Below are 21590 nucleotides of genomic sequence, written 5' to 3'. Positions count from 1 at the left end.
TTAAAAAAAAATTCCTCCAAATTTTGGGGACACTTCAAAAATGTTGGATACAGTGAGGCAAAATTGGGCTATTTTCCGAGAAATTTTTTGAAAAAAGGATCCATCCATATACCAAAATTAGCCTGACCTAGAAAAGGGGGTCATTGATATACCAAAAGGCTGAACATGCTACCTGTGTTTGCGACACGTCCCCATATGGTCATCCTACTGATTCAAATGTTTTTTGCAAACATTTAAATAACATAATATTTTGCGACAAGGAGTATCTTTAGAGAATTATATTTAGCTCCAATTTATTATTCAGTATGAGTACAATCTTAAGATTTACAATGGTAATATAAAATATACAATGAAGTTTATACATGCTGACATTGGTCCATTATAAATACATTACGTTTTGTTACCTGGAGAGATCTGATTATGTCTTACCTGTTTTTTCAACCAAATCGATGGTAATAACTCTTGTAGTGAGGGATCAACATTTATCCACAAATTGCCCCAGGCAAAACTCACTTCCTGGGAACCAAATACCACACAAGGTCATTTTTATTTCACTCATTGACCCATTTGTGTGTATATGCTGTCTCTAGCTATAATGACATCCTTGTGATCTGGTCAACTCATTGACAGATACGAACCTCGGGAGGGAATTCAATTTTTGACCAATTCTCTTCAGGTAGTGATTGTATTAAAACACAAAAATTTACACATTTCCTTTAAAAACCAAACAAATGAATAAGTATATTAACAAAATAATAGTTTTTCCTTATGCAGGGGTCAATTTTCAAGGTTAAAATCCATATACCAATGTATTCCTCTCATAAGGATTCAGAAAAAGTATAGTTTGATTCATTTCTGACATACATTTCTTGAGTTGTAAGGTAAAATAAGACCAACTGTGAAATTTGATAACTACGTGTTGTGTGCTTAAAGCGGTCATCTTAGTTTTCTTTAAATGAGCAATTCCCCCCAAACTTGCCTTTTTTCGCCATTTCTGATATATTGGTCAGGTTTTAGAACAAAAATCTTTTTGTTGTAATTATTTCACATTATATTGTTTAAATTAATAGGACTGCAAAGAAAAAACACAAGGCCACACAAATTAGGCCCACTGAAAGTGATACCTTTCAGACTGGGCCCGGGGGAGGGCACTAATGTATAAAAGTTGTAAGCATCCGCGTGAATTGACTTTCAAAAATGACCCTAAGCGAGGATGTCAAACTTTTGTCAAACTAACCTTAAGACGACGAAAAAAAGAAACCCTGTTCTACAGGCGGACAGACCTTTCAAGTAGGGTCGGTCGGTCTGCTTTTTTTTTTTAATGACCCAAAAAATAACCAATATCTGTAAACAATTTGCAATTTGAGAAAACACACACAAAAAAAATTTTGTTCCTGAAATTTCCAAAATTTGGGTCGGCTTTCACTTGTACAGGAACAATATTTTTCAGAATTTGTTTAAAATCTGGTTCGGTTGGGCCCGTAGAACAGGGTTTTCTTTTTTCGTCACCTAAGCGAGGATTTTACTCAATTAAAAACACCCTAAGCGAGGAATTGGTTTGAAATTTCCCCTAAACAAGGAGATAGGCCTACATAGGGAGGAATTGACTTGGAATTTGCTCTTTTGTGCCGAATAACTTGATAAATATGTCACCACTATATAATGGCTGTTAATCAAATAATTTCAAAAGACTACCCTAAGCGAGGATTGTTCTTTGAAAAAAATAGTGTTTTGAGCCCCTAATCGCAGATCCGTGTGTATCCCCGTTCTGCTTTTCAAAACCACCCTAAATCTGTGTTTTCTTTCACACGGATGCTTACAAGTATAATTCTGAGTGCTCCCCCCCCCCATAGACCGGGTTGTAACAGGCAAAGTAAAAAAAAATCCCATTATATCGTTATCAGTTGTGTAACTTGAAGAGAAAGAAACTTTTGTAAAATCTTTATATGATGTTTCTGATGGGTTAATTAACACCACAGGCTGTAATACGGTAAAGATTTGCCTAATGGCGCTATGGGCTCCCTTGACATAACTTGGAATTTAGGCACCGCAAACTAAAAGTGCCCTCCCATAATGATAAGAAATCCCACCAGCAAATAAGCGCAGGTACCCTTAATTCTTGTTCGGATTTTCAGAGGAGGGAACTCTTTATTTGTACATGAAATTTACCCCAAGGCAAAGGAGCCCAGGTGCACCATTAGGCGAACCTTTACAGTATTGATACTTGCAAAAGGCTTATTGGATAGAAGCAAATATATTGCCAATGTCAATATGAAAACTTCAGAAACATTTTCATAAAGAAAAGTTTACACCTGAAATAAAAAAGGGAAAAAAAATCAAAATCCCTAAAAAAGGAAGCGGGCTGGGATGCAAAACATAATTTTTTCACTTAGCCATTTTTAAACCAGCTCCTTTGGATTTCTCAGGAAGAAATGCAATGTCCTCTGTGGGTCTCCAATGAACAGTTGCATAGCCAAGGAGGATGGAAGCTTTCCCCGTGAGACCTGCCCATCTCTGGATACTGACTGCCGTCTGTTATATTTTAGATATTTACGTCAAATGTTATTGCCTTGAAAACCCCTAGCTAAAACGCCACTTCCCATAAAGTCTCCTGACCTAGCCAGGGGCGTAGCCAGCTTTCTTGGTCGGGGGGGGCAAAATAAAATTTTTGGGACACAGACGAAAAAAATTGCAGTTGCATCATACAATATATATACCGGTTTTGTGTTTTAGAGAGATGATGTGCACAAAAATGGTATTTTACACTATTTTTGCCCCTGATCGGGATAAAAAGGCTTTACTTTGACAATGTGCGCACGCAGCGTGCAAAAGTTTTGTATTTTACACTATTTTGGCCCATGATCAGGGTGAAGTTTTTCTTCCTTTGACCTCCAGATTTTCTTTTTAATTTTTTGTAAGAGGGGCAGTTTTTTCTTTTTTTGTCAGGGGGGCACTCTGCCCCCCTACCACCCCGCTGGCTACGCTACTGGACCTAGCTATAGTGACAAGGGGGATGTTGTTGTTCAAAACCTCACATCAATTGCAGACACTCAGCTGCACCCATTCCCGGGCCCATTCCATGTTCATTTTCAAATCCTAGATCCACCAATATGCAACCATTGATACACTGTGGTCCAAAATATGTACTTTTCTTCTAGTATCTGTGTACATGTATACCAGTCCTATTTAATGACTCATTACAGTGGTAATGTAATGGACCTACAGCTCAAAAGTTAGCTTTGCCATGATTTCTCAGGTTCATTCTGGCTTCCTACTGGTAGCAATGAATTATGGTATATTGTTACCTCAAGTACAGAAATCATCCTTTTCCTTTGGTATCTATATACCTTGGCACTGATCCATGATCACAGTAGGCCTAAGGCCTATCATTTACTACAGCCCAAAAATTAGCTTTTTTATTTCTCAAGTTCATTCTGGCTCCAAGGAACTATGGTATATTGTTATGCTTCCAGAAATCAGCCTTTTCATCTGGCATCCAAATTCGCTGTGGAAGTGATGTAATAAATCGGATTAACTACCATAGTAATGGATGAATACAATTTTGACTACGGTATATCGCCCTGCACTACAAGCAGGTTGCACTCATCACCTGTGCCTCTGCAATCATAGATTGAATACGATACCAATCTTTTCAAAGATACATATCTTACAGGTGCGAGTGATCAGAATGATATGGTTCAATGCATAGATACCGTGTGAACGTTGTAGTGCAAGGCAATATAGTCAAAAATTGTATTCATCCATTGTTATGGTAGTTAATCTAATTATTACGTCCTTTTGACAGCGAATACCTTGGCTCCATTTACTATAGCTCAAAAGTTAGCTTTGTCATTTCTTGATTTCAGTCCTGCTTTCTGTTCGCTGCACTGCATTATGGTATATTGTTACCTCATATCCAGAAATCAGCATTTATCTTTGACATCTGTATCTACCTTGGCACTGAACCCTGATCTTATATAATCAGTGGCCATATAAGGCATACCATTTACTACAGTTCAAAAGTTATTTTAATATCTCAACTTTCGTCTAGCTTCCTGTTGTTGGCAGCAATGCATTCTGGTATATTGTTACCTCAAGTCCAGAAATCAGCTTTTTCCTTTGGTATCTGTATACCTTGACACTGTATCATCTTGCTGGCTGCATAATGGCCACACCTGATGCATTCTGCGATGTCTTTACCACATGCCAACTTGGCCAAGAATCCTATTTTGAGAAAATACAAAAAAATAAAATACAATAAATAAAACGGCATTTATCCACGCTTTCTGAATACTCAGATTCCTCAAAGCGTGCCACGGTCGATATGCTGCCAAGCCCCAAAGGGCAGCGCAAGTTGACCTCAATGCTGAGTGTGACAGACAACAGGCCGGGCTGATCCCCTGCTCTTTTTACTTAAAAGGCCTGCAACTTTTACATGTCCAGATATTGCTATAATAATAATAAATAAGCATTTATAATGTGCCATTTATCTAGAAAATTAAATCTAATCCAAGGCGCAAAAAAAACCAGATACATATACAAACAAGAATACAAGTATACATGAAAACAGAGTTAACAAAAAGTATAGCTGAATGAAACAAATCAACTATCCAAATTATTAGCTCAATATGACAATTTCATACTAACATTCTTATATACTAACCTCCAACAAATGCATCACCAGCCCCACAAGTATCCACTATACAGGCCGGAGGGACTGCAACTACTGGGTACTCGGTGAGTTTTGAATCTGAAAGGTATTGTGAATGAGAATTGAAAATTGATCGTGATAAGTCAATAGTTAATTAATCAGGCAGGCAACTAACTATTCAACCAGCCAATCACTAACAGTGGCGTAACTAGGGTTGGTAACGACTGGGGCAAGAAACAAAATTGGCGCCCCAGACGCGGGCAGTGGCGTTGCTAGGGGTTGTGGGCTAAGGATACATAATGGCCCGCACGAAATTTTGGACAAATAAGGCCTACCACCAGTGGCGTAGCTGGGATTTTTTCCAGGGGGGGCAAGCCTGTATGGGGCGGGGGCCCAAATCCACCAAACGAAAATGGGGGTAGGTGCGAGTGGTGCGACGCACCCCCATCGAAAAGAAAGCGACGGTGTACTTTAAAAAAAAAAGTACACTTTCAAATATATCCCAGCACGGCCGGGGAGTCTGGGGGCCCCGCTTAAGGGCCCCTGGTGGGGTCCAGGGACAACGCCCCGGTGGGGGTCGAGGGGGCGATGTGCCCCGAAGCCAGATGGTTTCTGCACGTTTAGCACCACAGGAAAGGCCATTTCAGAGGGTAAAAAGAACATTTCAAAGCTCCTGGCTTGTCCTACACTTTTAATAAAAAGTGCTTCCTTCTTCCAGAAAACATGCTTTAAAGTTTTGAGTTTCCTATACTTTTATGCACAAGAGACACTCTTAAAAATGTTTTTTTGCTTTATTACAAGACCAATATGGCTGATGTTGATATATGTGAAGCAGAAAAATAAATCAATAATTAACCATTTGTGCTTGGCATCCACTGCCTGCCCCACCAACCGGCACCCCATTCTGGGCCTTGATGGTCAGTGTGCTTTTAGTTTCAGGACGACAAACATTTTAGCAGATATAGCACCCCAAAAGAGAACATTTTTGACATTAAAACCTGTTTTAGATTTTTTTGAAAATGCCTCCTTCATCCTAAAAAAGTGGTTTTAAATGTTCAGTTTCCTATTCTTTTGTACATGAGAGACATTCTTCAAAGTTTTTTTTTTTGCCTAATAACATGGCTTACATGGCTGAAATTGATATAATAATGCGCAATATAAAAACGATAATTCATCAAATTTTTGACCCCACCCCCTCTTCGGGTATGTGGGAGGGGGCCAACAACATGTGGGGGCTTAATGTGCAGGCCAGAGGGTTTCTGCACATTTTTCACCGCAGGAAAGGTTGACCTACAAAAAGGGAAAAAATGTTTGTGTTTTTAATATGCATAGTGATAATTTGTGTTCATGCCATACTCTATTAATGATTTTAAAATGTATTGAATTTGTATCCATTTTGAAATCATTGGTAGAGTATGACATGAACACAAATCATCACTTTGTATATTAAAAACACAAACAATATGTTTTGTAGGTCAACCATGAATGATCCTAGCATTTAGTTCTTGGTCCAGGGACCGGGCCAGGGACACTCCAAAACCAAAAAAAAATAAAAAAAAAATAAAAAATTTTAAATCCGAGCACATACAAAATCCGAAATCCGGATAAATCCGAAGCGTGACATCTCTGATCCATGAAATCACTCCTTTATTCCCAATAAGAGTGAGTTCATGTGTTCAGTCTCCTTACTTTCTCACTCATCCACTTGCCATTCGATTAATCAATCAATCAATCAATCAATTTCCTGATTAACTGATCAATCTCATATGATAATACTCACCATGATATACCACAGTTGATTTATTCCCTTGTGTGATTACTACAGTACACGGTTTACCCCTTTGCTTCTCAAGTAATTGACCAACTTGAAAGACTATTTCCTGAGTAGTATTGCAATCATTCTGAAAATAATGCAACAGGGGAAAAGGAAATCAAATTGATTGATTGGTTTAAAGCAAATGTAACAATAGCTTGATTTATATTTTCAGATGCTACCCCTCTGACGTACTCAAACAGGACACTGGATTATAGATTTGGGAACAGCCATAGGACATGTACAGGAGGATATGGACGGTGTGCCGTTGTGGTTTGAGAACACCCCTCAAGCAAGTGAGCAAGGAAGCAAATTCAGCACAGTCACATCAATATTACTTTTAATTAACATATATTTGACATGATCAAGGGGAATTAGTCACATATCAGCAATTTCCAATAATAAGTTCATTACATCATTTTCTGGCAGTTTACGAATACTACATTTTGATGCAAACCCCTTCATCAAAATCAGACATCTGGTTACTGAGTTATGAGCAATGAGATTAAAGGCTGAAAACAACATAAAACAAAAGAATTTGTACACTGTTTTTGCCAATATCTCAAAAACAATATTAGCGACACCCAACTCACTCCCCTTGATATGTCACATATTATTATCAAGTATTATGCTATTCCAGTTGAAATCCATACACCCACTATAAAAGACATGCCACAGGAGGTATGGAGTCACACATTCAGGTAACTCCATTTGAAATTCACACTCCATGTTTGGGAGATTAAGGGGGTACTACACCCCTGGCCAATTTTGTGCCTATTTTTGCATTTGTCTCAAAAATTATAGCACATTGGTGACAAGTAAGATATGTATATTATAGGGGCAAGGATTACAACTACTGTAATGAAAATTCTGCAACTCAAAGCAAGTAGTTATTGATTTATTGATCAAATATTGGGTTTCCCTCATTTTTGACTGTGACTCCACAACTGTTGTCTGTGCTGAAATAAAATTTCCATTGCAGTAGTTGTAGTCCTTGCCCCAATAATATACATATCTTACTTGTCCCCAATGCACTATAATTTTTGAGAAAAATACAAAAATAGGCACAAAATTGGGCAGGGTGTAGTACCCCCTTAAGGTCATATCTTCCACAAATAGATGGAATAGATCATCAAATTGCATGTGTTACCTTTAGCTGTAGCTCTTTCTCTAGTGCTTTTACTTCCTGGAAACAAAACAAAAAAGATAATTAATTTCATAAACACAACAAATGTGGCCTTACAGAGTGCACACCAGTAAATACAAATCTCCTATATCCTTGGAAGAAAAATCAGTGTTTCGAAAAGTGAGAAAGACTTAATGCAATACATTAGAAAAGGCTTAAACCTCAACTATTAGGCCCTGATTCATATCTATTCCTCATTTAGGCCTGGGAAATAGATTGTACATGAAAAATGAGCAGGATTTGACTTTTTACGAAGATTTGGCTAAACTTATGTGTTTTGTTTCATGTTTTCACTGAACTGCCTGTCTTTATCTGACCTTCAACTTACAGAAAATGTAAGTTTTGAAGAACTGAGTCCCTCTCAGGTCAAGAAAATGATGTTTTTCCGGCCCTTGTTTGTACAAAAAGTCATTGGAGGCTATTTACTGGTGTGCACTCTACATACTTAGATATGCTCAAAAGCTAAAAACTTATTTATAAACCAGCCTAAAATAACATTTATTTATTTTCTTTTGGGTGACGGGGAGGCAAAAGTCCCAAAATGGGCTAAAAAGAAATAAAAGCACATCGATTTGGACTTCAAAAAAGCTATAATTCAGGTTAAAACCTGAAAAATTTTGCTTATTAGTCTGCTCTGATAAGCCATATTTGGGCAGGTCATGACAATTATAGAATTGATTCAAATGAATTTTAAAACAAAACATCCCTGTAGGATATGGTATGAATAATTTGATAATTATACTCACTGCTTCATTTCCAAATAAGATATCGATATATGGGAAAATCTCCTTGATTCTGTCCATTGCTTCAAGACATATGTACGGGGCTGATAAATTGAAGCAAAATTTCTTTCCTTCTTTATTTCCTGAACTTTCAGCTAAAAGTTTGCCACAATCTGGCGATGAATGTAGAAAATATCCCTACAGAAGAAAAAGAGAAAATTATTTTTGGTACCTGCAGTTTGGAATTTTAAGGCAAATGACAACCAAGTGGACATACTTTCGAGCCTCATAACTTCTAAATTGTTGGTCTAAAGTTTACAAAAGTATACATATTTAGAATGGCAAAGAGTCGAAATTCAAAAAACTAAAAAAACGGGTCCTAGATATTTTTATTTAGTTTTTAAAAATTAATTTAAAAAAAATTGGCCCAAGAATTTTTTTGTTACGATTCACGAAAAAGAAGTGTGCCAAAAACGTTATTTTGGGGATTTTGGGCCAAAAATGGCATTTTTGCCCAAATTTGACCTTACAGATGAACTTATCAAGTCTTTGCCATTTTAAATATGTATACTTTTATAAACTTTAGACCAACAATTTAGAGACAAATTGAGGCCCGAAAGTTTCCATAATTCCAGGGTTCAGACCAACCTTAAGGGTATAACATCTTCCTCAAACAAATACACAACATTATATATGCCATGCTGGGCTCAAACTCACAATCTTATAAATCCTTTGCTCTACATGCATGCACCACACATATCCTCTATACCATTTTTCAGCCTGATGTGGCGCTGTGACATCAATGTGTTTAGGCAGCTGTTTCGCTCGCACATCTATGCTGTGTCTTTTTGCTTGCGTGTGTGTGTATGCCATCGCTTTGAGCAAACGTAAGTGATTTAACTCTGCACCCAGGGTGAAAAATGGTTTACCAGCATTTTTGTCAAATTTTTGTACATTACCTTTTTTAACCTAGGCAGGTAATGAAACATTTACAAAATGAAAACATGAAAATCTGATACCTACTGTTACATAAATTATCTGCGCCTGTACTATATGCTGCCAGTTCTCTGGCTGCTGGAGGTGATTCATTGAGTAGGCTTTGGCTGCTGCAAACTCCGCACACAAACACCTGTACATGTTCATATATTTTTAAAACAGAAAAAGTTTTTTTCAGTGTTTGATGAGGTTCATCAGGTCTATCATTAATCAGTTATTCACTCTTCAAGTCTTTAGAGTTCTTTGTGGCCAAAGGAAAAACTTTTGTTTTCTGCTGACAGCTTAAATTACTTAGCTTTCTTAAAGCGTTGATGATGTTTTTGATCCATCTGCTTTGGAGTGGTAAACTTGAATACACCTGCTCCAAATGAAAGGAATCACTTACTAAAATAAATAAATCCCCTATCACTGATCACATGGCAAGGGCAAACCACATAATCGACTGAGAAAGAATATCAATCATATAGGAAGACAGAGGAAAATGACAACAAGGCAAGATGGAACAAAGACTCATGATATGTAAGAGAGGAAAAACAGCATGAACAGAGATGAGGGGACATTCTTTCTGAGTCACATAATGTGATCCTCTGCTCAAGGCTAGTGTAAAGACTCCAGCTTACTGAATAAAGCTGCATAATCCTTCAACAGAAGATTTCTGTGCTAGACTAATTCCATGCAGTTTATAGATGAGTTGACCTGGCAGTAAGTGCACGCATCATCACAATTTCCATTGTTTTTTTGCCTGGCAGTATGCGCACGCCATCATATTTTGTTCGCATCACAATAGGGCTATTAAAAAGTGTAGTGGTTGCACAGGGTTCACTCAAGCATATCGATACACCAGTCCCTTGTCTTTGTTGATAAACATCAAGGTCAACTCATCTACACACAAAGGATAAACCCAGGTAGGCCGGTCAGTCTTACCTATTATTATCAGTTATAAGGACAGCACACCTTCCAGTAGCCAACTCTTTATGCCTCTCATAGCATACACATACCCCTTCTTGCTCTGCTTTCCCTTGTAGTATATCTCCAAACTTATCCTTCCCAATGCAACCAAACAGGGTGGTTGCCTTTGGTGCTCCCAGTAGCCACTGTTGATAATAAAGAGAATAAAACTTTGATGGTTAGGTATACACATTTTTAAACCTTGAGAGTGTAGACTAGGGCAGTCCAGACTAAACCATAATCATATTTTTCAAGGGTTTAATGCAAGAAAGGCCTATCTCCAATAGCTGCTCTATAGACAATTTGACCATTTCTACATTCTATATTGTACACATGGCACCTGACAGCTATTGCAGATAGGCCTTTCTTGCATGTAACCTTCAATTTGTTTGTGTGTGTCATTGAGGGGAAAATAGGGTATTAATGTTTTGCCATGATGTGCCCAGCACAGATTTCCTTATTTCTCAGAATTACTAATAATTGAAGATACCAAGAAGAATGACAAATTGTACTATGTCTTCAAAAGTTATGTATGATACAAATACATTTATGTGGGATCAGTTTAAACTTGAGTACCTGGGACGGCCTGGTTTGCAAAACGCTGTTGCAAACTTAAGACAACCATATGTCTTACACAATGGACATCCTTAATAAGTCTATTTATGCTTAAACATTGATCCACAAGCCTCAGCACATTTTACAGGCTGTCACTTTACAGGTTGTCACTGACCATTACTGCCCTAATATCATTCCATAAACCATTAAACAACAACACAGGGACTTGCAGCTAAGAAATGCACACCATAGACATTTCACAATTGACCTCAGCCAGGATCAGCTCCCTGACTTTCGTGCGGGTTAGAATGAGATAATTAGCAGTAAGTTATTTGTCCAAGGGAATTTCAAGGTAATTCAATTTTTTACACAAGAACATACATGTACTAACCAGGGTTTTCTTTAAGCATTTTGCTGAAGGGGTATTTTCAAATTTTTTGGACCCTTTCAATTGTGAATTTTTCCTCTGAAGGAGTAAAAATACCCCTTTGTTTTGGACTCCTTCAGAGGAAAAATTCACAATTGAAAGGGTCCAACAAATTTGAAAATACCCCTTCAGCAAAATGCTTAAAGATTATAATATTATTTTTGAGGACATTTTTAAACAATGTGTGTGTTTTTGGAGCAGTGGCGGATCTAGAATAGTCAGAAAGAGGGGGGGTGCAAATTTACAAGAAAATAATAAAATGTAAAAAATGCCCCCTGAGAAGTAAGAAACTTTTGCAAAATGAAGACCTAATTGAAGTGATCTTTGGTGGACCAGTTTTGGCACTACATGTATTAAATTAGATGTGTAAAATTTTAGTTAAAAATAGCCAAAAATTTGTGAAACGCGCAGTCCACGAAGCCTTTTGTAGACGGCAAGTTTTCCCTATTATGGTAGGCCTATAAATTGTGTTAAACATAAATTGGCAAATGTCGAAAGCAGAGGTGAAAGTGACCATTTGTTTATCCACTACGCAGGAAGGATGCTCCCCCCTCAGAACTTGAACAATTTTGCAAAATGCAAACCTAATTGAAGCGATTTGGTGGACCATTTTGGCACTATTACTGTGTAAAATTTAAGTTTGAACAGTTAAAAAGCCCAAAATTTGTGAAATGACGAACCACGTTGTCTCTATTATTGTAGGCCTATAAATTGTGTTAAACATATGGCCTCAGTTTTTGGAAAAATGTCAAAAGCAGAAGAGAAAATGGCCACTTGTTTATCCACTACGCATGGGGTGTCTGAGAGGGATGATCCTCCTGCGAGGGAAAATTTTGCAAAATGAAGGTTCAATTGAAGCCATTTGGTGCATCATTTTACACTATTGCTTTAAAAAGAAAAAAGGACCCGAACTCAATTTATAAAATTTCAAATATTACACAGGTCCACTGACACTATACAAGTCTTGAGACTCGCAATTACTAAAACATGTATGGATCGACGCTGACAAAATGTGACGGGCCCTGCATATCGGGAGTAGGTCCTAAAGGCCATAAGCCGAGAATAAATGTACAATATCGGGTGTTTTTTTATTCAAATCTTGCAATATTTGAACGCATATGTTTTCAAGATTTTGTACGTGTTGGACTTTGGGCCTTTGGATTTGAAGGGGTCCGCAAAGTGCCTGAGCGCGTAAATATGTGTGTTTTGTGCGTTAACGTAAACCCTGATACTAACCACCATCGGGGTTTGAACCTGCAACCTCTCGCAACACCTTCTATATTGATTGAGCTAACTTGACTGCTCTTTACTGCTAGATATCAAAAGCACAAAAAAGTACAAATTTGACAAGCTCTTTGTTTTATTGGAAAGGGTCACATATGAAAAGTATAACATAAAAACCAACCAACAAAAAACAAAATTTGATTAAGTTACCTGTGCAACCCTTATAGTATTCTGTGCTGCTCCACCTGCTACATATGTTACTTCATAAGTGTTAACTGCGTCATCATACAAGGCACTTTGAATCTTGTTGGCTTGGACTGAGTCATTGGCACCCAACTTGTACCTGGGAAAAACAATATGACATGTCAAATGTTGGCCTAGTACATGTATATTATAGGCCTACAGTATGTGGCATGATCTGGTCCATTGACAATTGAGTAAAATAAGTTCAACTTCATCATATGTGATGCGATCAAGCAAAATCAGTCGGAACTCGGAAATATTGCTTTTGAGATATAGCCAAACAAAGGCAATATTTCCTTTTGTTTCCTATTGTTTTGCAAACTCTTTAATTGCTCATATCTTTGGAATTGGTTGTTCAATTTCAATGGGGGTTTCTGCAAAATCCAGCTTTGTAAATGCTTTTTACTATCCTATAGAAAACTGAAAATTTATTATCGCCGAGTTCCGACTGATTTTGCTTGATCGCATCACATATATAATGAAAGCCCGAAAGGACTAGGATACTTGGTTCTAAAGTATGAAGTTTTGTGATGTCTATTTTCTTATACATTTTATTATTTTTACTCCAAATATTTCCAATTTGCAGTCTTTGGCCTCCATTCACCATAATTATTATGTCACATATTACTCCTACTTCTCATCTCACTAAATTGGTTCAATTTGCATCAAATAATTAGGCAAGATGAAATGACAAAGGCATTTGATACTGGCCCATATACTCGTGGCCTGGGACCACTCACATAAAGGGTCTGTTCGCATGCGTGACCAAAAAAAAGTAAAAAGGGGTGTTTTTTAGGCAAGGCAAGTTACGCATGTGACATATTTAGGGTCTAAAAAACACTGATTTTCAAGAATAATGGTAGTTTTCTGAAACTGAACAACTTGTTTAAGGTACCTTTTCAAATTTTTGGTAAATTACAAGTCCAAAAACATTTTACTAGCCCAAAACTCATTAGGGGTAAATTCTATATTAAATTACCTTATTAAGTGGCTAAATTTGCTGGTAGGGTAAAACTTGTTTAGGGGGTGCTTAAAAAAATAAAAATTTGGTCACATGCGTACACTATCATTCTTGAGTGCCCCCCGGCTCATATACTGGGCGTGGGGCATAACATCAGTTCCAATAACTGACATTCAGCTAGCAGTCATTCTCATCATCTGATGCACATGTCATTGGTAGTACTACTAGCTGAGTTTGCATTCCTGGAACTGGGCATAACCTTTCTAGATGCAATCTTTATTTTCCTGGAAGAGAAAAGAAAAACTACCATACTGGCGTACCGTACTGTAATTAATCAGCCCTTGTTTGATTGTGTTTCCCCTTCAGAACAAATATCTCAACAACCATGCTTTTATCCCACCCCACCATGGAATGACCAGACTGAATAATGGTTACACCCTCAAGTGTTGAAACTTACTTATTTAAGAACTGTGTATCAACTGTTGCAGACATATCCAATAGCGGTATTCCAAAACTGACAATTATGTCCTGCCTCAATACATCCATTGTGTCTCCCTGAAAATATATGAAGAGAGATGATAAAAAACAATTCTAAAAAGATATAACTTCAAGATTACACCCATCGTATGTGTGAGTTACGGCTTTTCACAAGATGGTTTATACCGGCTCCATATATTCGATGTATGTACTTCAAGATATGATAGTAGCTGCATATGATTTTTGTACAATATAAACGATGAGCAGGCACCCGGACTGAACCAGGAAAGCTATTCGGTTCAATCGTCATTTTGGAATACAAATGTGGTTTCGGTTTTTGGTACAGGTCTCTAGTATACTGCGCCAAAAAAGTATCCTTACACTTGGAAAAATAATCACAATTTCAAAACTGAACCATATTGGGATAATTTTTTTTAATTAGATGCACTATCTAATCCGGCACATTATGACACCCCATTGAATCCAATGTGACTTCAAGAAGCAATATAAACTTACAAGCATTTGATTAGACGAAGGTCCAGTTTTAAAAGTGACAAACTGGCCTATTCAGAACTCCACAGACTAGACATCTGGTTTGAGAGTGGTGAATGGCTAATTTATGCATGCCTTTAATTTTTTTTAAACAAAATGAACAAAAGAAAACTGAAACAAAAGAACTGACAAATAAAATGAAAGTTACAAAAAGTAGGGGCCTACAGAGAAGTAAAAACTGAAAAGACTTTAAATAAAGCTTCATTGAAGAAACTGTGTTGTCTCTTTGTTGCGCTTGTTGGAATCTTTTTTGTGCCTTGTATAGGCCAGTTTGTCACTTTTAAAACTGGACTTTTGTCTATTCAATTTCTTGTAACTTTACTTCTTGAGGTCACATTGCATTCAATGTGGTGTCATAATGTGCAGGATTAGATCGTGCATCTATTACAAAAAGTCAAAAACAAATTTATTCCAATATGGTTCAATTTTGAAATTGTGATTATTTTTCCAACTGTAAGGATACTTTCTTGGCGCATTATACAATGCATGTAAAAAAAGGTCTCGGAGGTCATGTCAGGTCTATAGTTCCAATAATTGAAACTCCAGGGCTATGCCGTGAAGTTTTTAAAATGTACAGTGCCATTGACTCTTATTCCTTTAATCTGCATGCATCGATCTATAGCTGCATGGGCATGGCATGGGCCCACAGCACAAAGAAATCTTGGCTCAACAAATGGTTGGAAATTGCACATTTGTAATGCTGGTTTCATACTTTCCTACCGCTTGCCGCTTTCCCGCTCTGAAGATGATTTTGCTTCACTGTGCAGTTTTACCAGAAACTCTAGCAGTGACCACCGGCTAGCCGAAATATCAATCACACCCCCGCTTTACCCATGCGGCAGCATCGCTGGGAGTTGAATTCAAGTCAACTCGGAGCGGTACCGCTCTGACATATGAGATCAAAATAGCTCTGCACAACGGTATGGGATGAAGTGTGTACAAAAAGCTAGTGCAACTTTGCACTAAAAAATACAAGGCTCCTGTAGCTTAAATAGTTGCATGTTTGTCATAATATTAATTACACAGCTTCTTGTACTTCTTGTCTAAACTCTTATGCTTGAAATTGTAATTAATACCCTATTATTTATCCAGAATAAATAAAAATTCATTAACACATGAACCACATCGGCGCACCAAAACTGAGATGGCACTTCAGTGCAAACTTAGATAGGGCAGCACCAATACGAAAATGTCATACCGATAAATGATGTGTCTGTTTTGCCCGTTAAGTTTGTGTTAATTGCGAACTAGATTTTTATCAAATTAGTGCAAACTCACTCAAACAATAACGTCCAAGGATTTGGCTGAAAAAGGACCCCTAAAATGGCGATGCCTTCTGAAAAAGTACCCTTCTTTCAAAAAGATGTCAATGACGCCGTGTGGTGAAAAAACATACCCTTTTAGAAATTTTTCTTGGACGCGGGTGTGTAGCAAGTAAAGTATTGAGTGACCCCCGGTTAAACATCTCAGATCCTGATTGCTTGCATGCACACAGCCCTTTTTTTTCTACAAATATTATATTAAGTTCCCTGTTTTGTCAAGTTGAATCTGTTAACTGACATGCTGGGACTCAACATAACACGAGAAGCTATGGGAGCCTGATAAATAAATTATTCAATTTTTAACTTTTTTTTAAGCTTACCTTCTAAACTTCTTTTCGTTGCCGGAAAATAATAATAATAATAAGTTCAGCTTTGTACTGGTTTGTAAAATGCTGGCAGGAATACTAGTATACTATAACTAGCACATAAAAAGTTCCATCTTGCTGTAAAATATGTAATTTAGCAGCATGAAATGTTCTCAGAAATGTTCACTCACTTTTTTAATCAAAATCATGATCTTCATCATCACTGCGCATGTGTACACGAAGCTTGACCGCCCCTTGCAGCCCGTAGGAAAACAAAACAAACACCGAAATGAGCACCTGGAAATGAGTGTGTTGATGCATGGATCATAGATCATAGCTAACCAAACAAACCATTCACCTGAAATAAACGGTATTCATGGACGTGGCATTGTGTACATGATTGAGATAGATTAAAATGAGTGTTAGTTCGGCCATTTTCTATGGATTCTGCTCAGGATCCATGGCATTTCTCAACAAAACAATTCTGACTTCATACAATTTCCAGGTAAGCTTTAATTAATACCGCTCAATTCAGTTTTATGTGCTACTTGTTGTAGTGCTTCAATCGAATTTCGATCCCCCCATATTCTCCTCCCCCCACCAAAGTATTTATGAACACTCCCTTAGGTGCCAACACCTGGGTCGGTCGGTTTATTTAGGGTTTTTTTAATCATTGTAATTTCTGCAAAATACAACATGTATGCATGCATGATGGGTAAGGCTATTGAAACTTGATGTTGAGTTTAGCGTCCCATTTTTTCAGCTCATAATGAGGCAACTATTTCATTATTCATTATTCATCATTTTCAAGGTTTCATTATCAGCGGCCTTTTGCCAATGGTTATGCGCTTTTGTTCATTCTAATTGGGTGTCGCCAGTAGCAATATAATCATTATTTTTCATTCAATGCCTTAGATACTCATTTTCAGAAATTTGTTGTGATTACTACAATGTAACATCTTTTCAAAAAATTAAAATAGAGCATGTTTTCAACATAGTCACAGAGTTTATATGAAACACAAACTATGCAGAAATTGAGTTGGAATGTGTTTGTACGCAGTTAAACATAAATAAAACAAATATTTTGAAATTATAAACCAAACTATCAAAATCTGAAAAAAAGTGACCCTGTTTTTTGCCAATGGTTATGCGCTTTTGTTCATTCTAATTGGGTGACGCCAGTAGCAATATAATCATTATTTTTCATTCAATCCCTTAGATACTCATTTTCAGAAATTTGTTGTGATTACTACAATGTAACATATCTTTTCAAAAAAATAAAATAGAGCATGTTTTCAACATAGTCACAGAGTTTATGAAACACAAACTATGCAGAAATTGAGTTGGAATTTGTTTGTACGCAGAAATATTTTGAAATTATAAACCAAACTATCAAAATCTGAAAAAAAGTGACCCTGTTTTTTCAGATTTTGGGTCGGTCAATAAGGGCAAGTCAACATATTTTTTTAAGCTTAAGACCGTGTAAAATTAATATTTTGGTTCTCGCCCCTCCTCCTCAATTTCTGGGATTTGTCAGATTTTTTTTTTTTTAGATTTTTCAATTTTTTAGACTTTGGAATGATTTATGAAATCTTCATACATATAAATAAGTTTATTAGAGAACAAGCATCACTTCCAAGTCTTTTTGTGGTACTCTAGGGGTTTATCCTCAGAATCTCACATTTGAAAAAAAAAAAAGGGCCTCATCGCTTCCTCGAGCACTGTTGGAGAAGACCGAAAACTACTGACAATGCTAATTTTACATTGGAAAAAAAAAAAAAAAAAAAAACACCTCCCTCCTCATCAATTCATGAAAATCCTCTGGACGAGAACCAAAACATTAATTTTATACGGCCTTAGTGTAAAAATCAGATTTTTATCAAAATTGAGGGTGGGCTTGTGAGAAAATGTTACAATACGGCTCTCCATTCCTCTCACAATCAAATTAGCTGGTGATAACGCCTTCACTTCCTTTGGTCCTCGAATTTGGAACAACCTCCCATGCAACATCAGCGAGGCCCAAACACTGGCCAGCTTCAAAAAGCTTTTAAAAACCCATCTTTTTCAAATTTGATCCATTTCTTGTCATTGCCATTTCTTTCAGGTGGTGTATGACATGCATTCCCTAAATTCAGTAAATTTTCATCGTCAACCGTGTAATTGAATGGGATTATTTTGAAATTTTAAAATGCTTGAAATATCACAAACAAATAGGCCTATGTTGATAAATAATATAAATACAAGCTAAAACCGTTGGGGTTCGATAATGAACCCCACAAAACTAACCGAGTATATGGAAAATGCCATACGGCCGGGCGATTTCACGAGTTGCCGGCTCGATCATGTCATCCGCCGCCTGATTTCTTTCTTTGTTTTCTATCATTGTAATGCACCTAGAGCTAAAATTGTATAGGCGCAATATAAATCGATGTATGTATGTATGTATGTAATTACTTATTATCACATTCACAGCATCCAAGTATCCTCTTGTTTGGACAAATGATCTTCACCAGCATCATCCTACGAAGTCTGAAGACACTTGGTTATCTCCTCCTACCAGATGTTACCTATGACAACCTCATCATATGTGCATTACCATCAGTGTTCTACACCATCCATGCTGGACTCGCGTTGAGTGCACTGGGTGGTATGTCCATTCCCATGTACACTGTATTGAAAAGATGTGTTCCCCTTGCTAATCTTCTATTGGCTGTAACAGTACTTGGTAGAGGGATGCCACGGATGGGAGTGGTTGCATCGGTTTTGGTCATCACTGTTGGTTGCGTCATTGCAGGTGGGTATGATTGTGCTATTCCAGTTGAAATCCACACTACCCCTGTGGAAGATTTTGGAGATATCTTCCACAGAGGGAGTATGTTTTGCAAATGTAATTGGTTAGAATTAATCATTTTGAAACCCATACTCCCTCTGTATTATAGTTTTACCTACATCTTCCACAACTGGAGTAAGTATTTCAAATAGAAGAACACTCAATTGTCTATTCAAAACTCATACTCCCTCTGTGGCAGACTTTAGCTAAATCTTCCACAGGGGTAGTGTGGATTTTAAATGAAATGGTCCATTTGCTCAGATTTTGGCAGTAAAATTGGCAACATAGCCTGCTTTAATAGTGGTTTAAAATCTGTAGTGTTAAAGGCAAAATGAGACATTTTACATGAATCTGTAATTTCTGTATACTATTATCTACATGTGTTTGAATGGGGCTACTTTGTCAATGCTGTGGCTGTTTTTCTGTTGTTTTTTATTTTTGTTTTGTTTTTTGCCTAAGTTTTCTTAGGAAAAATACCTAAATGACAATTTTAATCCTTCACTTTTAGGCAATTTATCAACAGTTTTAAGTTTTTACACCTTCGCTGGAGTCACAAAAAACTTCTTAAAAGCCACAATGTGTGATTTGCTCCACAGCAAGACCCTCAATTTTTCTTGCATTTCTACTTTTGCATGTGAAAGTACTATACAGTAAAATCGATAGTTTTTATAATAAAACAGGGATCCCTGTTTTATTTGCCAAATTAAATAATATCTCCCATGTAAAGCTCCACACGTAAAGTGGCTTGTGGTTTTCATAATTTTATCTCATTATTTAAATTTGACTTAAAAATGCAAACCTCCTCCACAGCTGTTACTAATATATTTATTAGCTCCACAGCTGTTAATAATAATTATTATGTAAATAATTTTTGACAGAGAATAACAAAATTAAAATTCGACTGAAATCATACATTATGGCTTTGAGATGATTTTTCTTGAGCAAATGTTTTCATTAGATCCCATTTGAAAAACAAAAGATAAAAGAAAGACTGATAGGAAATTTGCAAAAGAAAAGAATGGATGAAAGGGATGAGAAGCTTGGTTGAAAAAAAAATAGAATAATGTATAATAAACAGTTTAAATGCTTTGAACATTAGTAAGTCAAAATATGAAGCGTGGTCCAATCGTTTCATGTTAAATTCTATTTACAATTTTTATACAAGAAGCAAAAACATAAACAAGAGACATTTTTGTGTGACAAAACCAAGTGAAAATATCTCCCATGTAAAGCTCCACACGTAAAGTGGCTTGTGGTTTTGTCACTTGGTTTTGTCACACAAAAATGTCTCTTATTTATTTAATCAACAAACCTGATGAACTTATTCAACGAAGCAAAAACATGTCTATAGGATAGAAATGTTATCCCCATAGGATAGTAGGCCTATTGTGTTTCAAGTTGTGGTTGCCACAATTCACCATCGTATCTTTGGCTTTAAACTTAAATTGATGAGAAAAAGATAAGTTTTCTTTTGATACCAAAATCTCAAGTTTTAAAAGAAATTTGGACATGGGGGGATGAGACTTGTCAATAGGGCTTACATTCCTTTGACAATAATGTCACATTCACACAACCCAATTGCTCCACATTAAAAAAATAACTAACAACAGCAAATGATTTTTGTTTCTTTCTTATTTACAGGACTTGGTGATCTGACCTTCGACCTAACAGCCTACATTGCAGGAATATTGAGTGTACTTTCACAAGCATCATACCTCACATTAGTTCAAAAACTTAGTCTAAACAGCAAAATGACAGCTACGGGAATATTATACCTAAACACTTTAATCTGCACACCATTTCTATTCATCTTTATACTGGTGACCTTTGACCTCTCAACTTTATCAACCTATCAATATATCAAGGACCCTTTGTTCATCTCATTACTAGTTTTGGTAATGTGCATGGGGATGATGTTAAATTACTCCATATTTCTATGTACAACTTTGAACTCTGCCTTAACAACAAGTATCGTTGGAGTAATCAAGGGAGTAGTAACTACCTTAATAGGTATGGTGACTTTTGGTGGTGTGCAACTTACAGTACTAAATGTAATTGGTATGATTGTGAATACAATAGGTAGTGTATGGTATGTTTATGAGAAATATTTGGAGACTTTAATGTCAAAAAGGATTGAGAATTGTCAAGTTTGAGAAGATAGTAAAGAAGTGTAAATTACATGTGCAATAAATGAAATAAATTTGGCATAAAAAAATGGACCAAAAGGAACATTTGCATTTAAAAATGTAAAGGAGAGTGATGGTTAGTTGTGCCAGCGGCCACGGGTAACTTGAGCCAGTTAGACCAAAAAAAAAAAGGTTTGTCTCAAAGCTCACAAGCGGTTTGAAAACAAATGCTAAATGCGATTTTTTTGTTGA

General features: G+C 36.7%; 2 protein-coding genes across 2 annotated transcripts; one reads left to right on the top strand and one right to left on the bottom strand.

Annotated features, from left to right (window-relative positions):
* Positions 1-277: 277 nt before the first annotated feature.
* LOC140143811 (uncharacterized) lies at positions 278-16580 on the bottom strand. The gene is made up of 10 exons (XM_072165622.1): positions 16398-16580; positions 14184-14281; positions 12733-12865; positions 10293-10462; positions 9396-9501; positions 8397-8570; positions 7615-7650; positions 6432-6552; positions 4664-4750; positions 278-4224 (listed from the first exon to the last, which is right to left on the bottom strand). The coding sequence occupies exons 2-10, from the start codon at positions 14270-14272 to the stop codon at positions 4094-4096; spliced, it is 1047 nt and encodes a 348-aa protein (XP_072021723.1). The 5' UTR covers positions 14273-14281; positions 16398-16580; the 3' UTR covers positions 278-4093.
* Positions 16581-16672: 92 nt separating this feature from the next.
* On the top strand, positions 16673-21392 carry LOC140143812 (uncharacterized). Its single transcript, XM_072165623.1, has 3 exons — positions 16673-16887; positions 18855-19176; positions 20854-21392. The coding sequence occupies exons 1-3, from the start codon at positions 16798-16800 to the stop codon at positions 21363-21365; spliced, it is 924 nt and encodes a 307-aa protein (XP_072021724.1). The 5' UTR covers positions 16673-16797; the 3' UTR covers positions 21366-21392.
* Positions 21393-21590: the final 198 nt, after the last annotated feature.

The sequence above is a fragment of the Amphiura filiformis genome, unplaced genomic scaffold, assembly GCF_039555335.1.
Source record: "Amphiura filiformis unplaced genomic scaffold, Afil_fr2py scaffold_29, whole genome shotgun sequence".
NCBI lineage: Eukaryota > Metazoa > Echinodermata > Ophiuroidea > Amphilepidida > Amphiuridae > Amphiura > Amphiura filiformis.
Note: the sequence above shows the minus strand (reverse complement) of the source record. Positions and strands in the feature narration are given on the sequence as shown.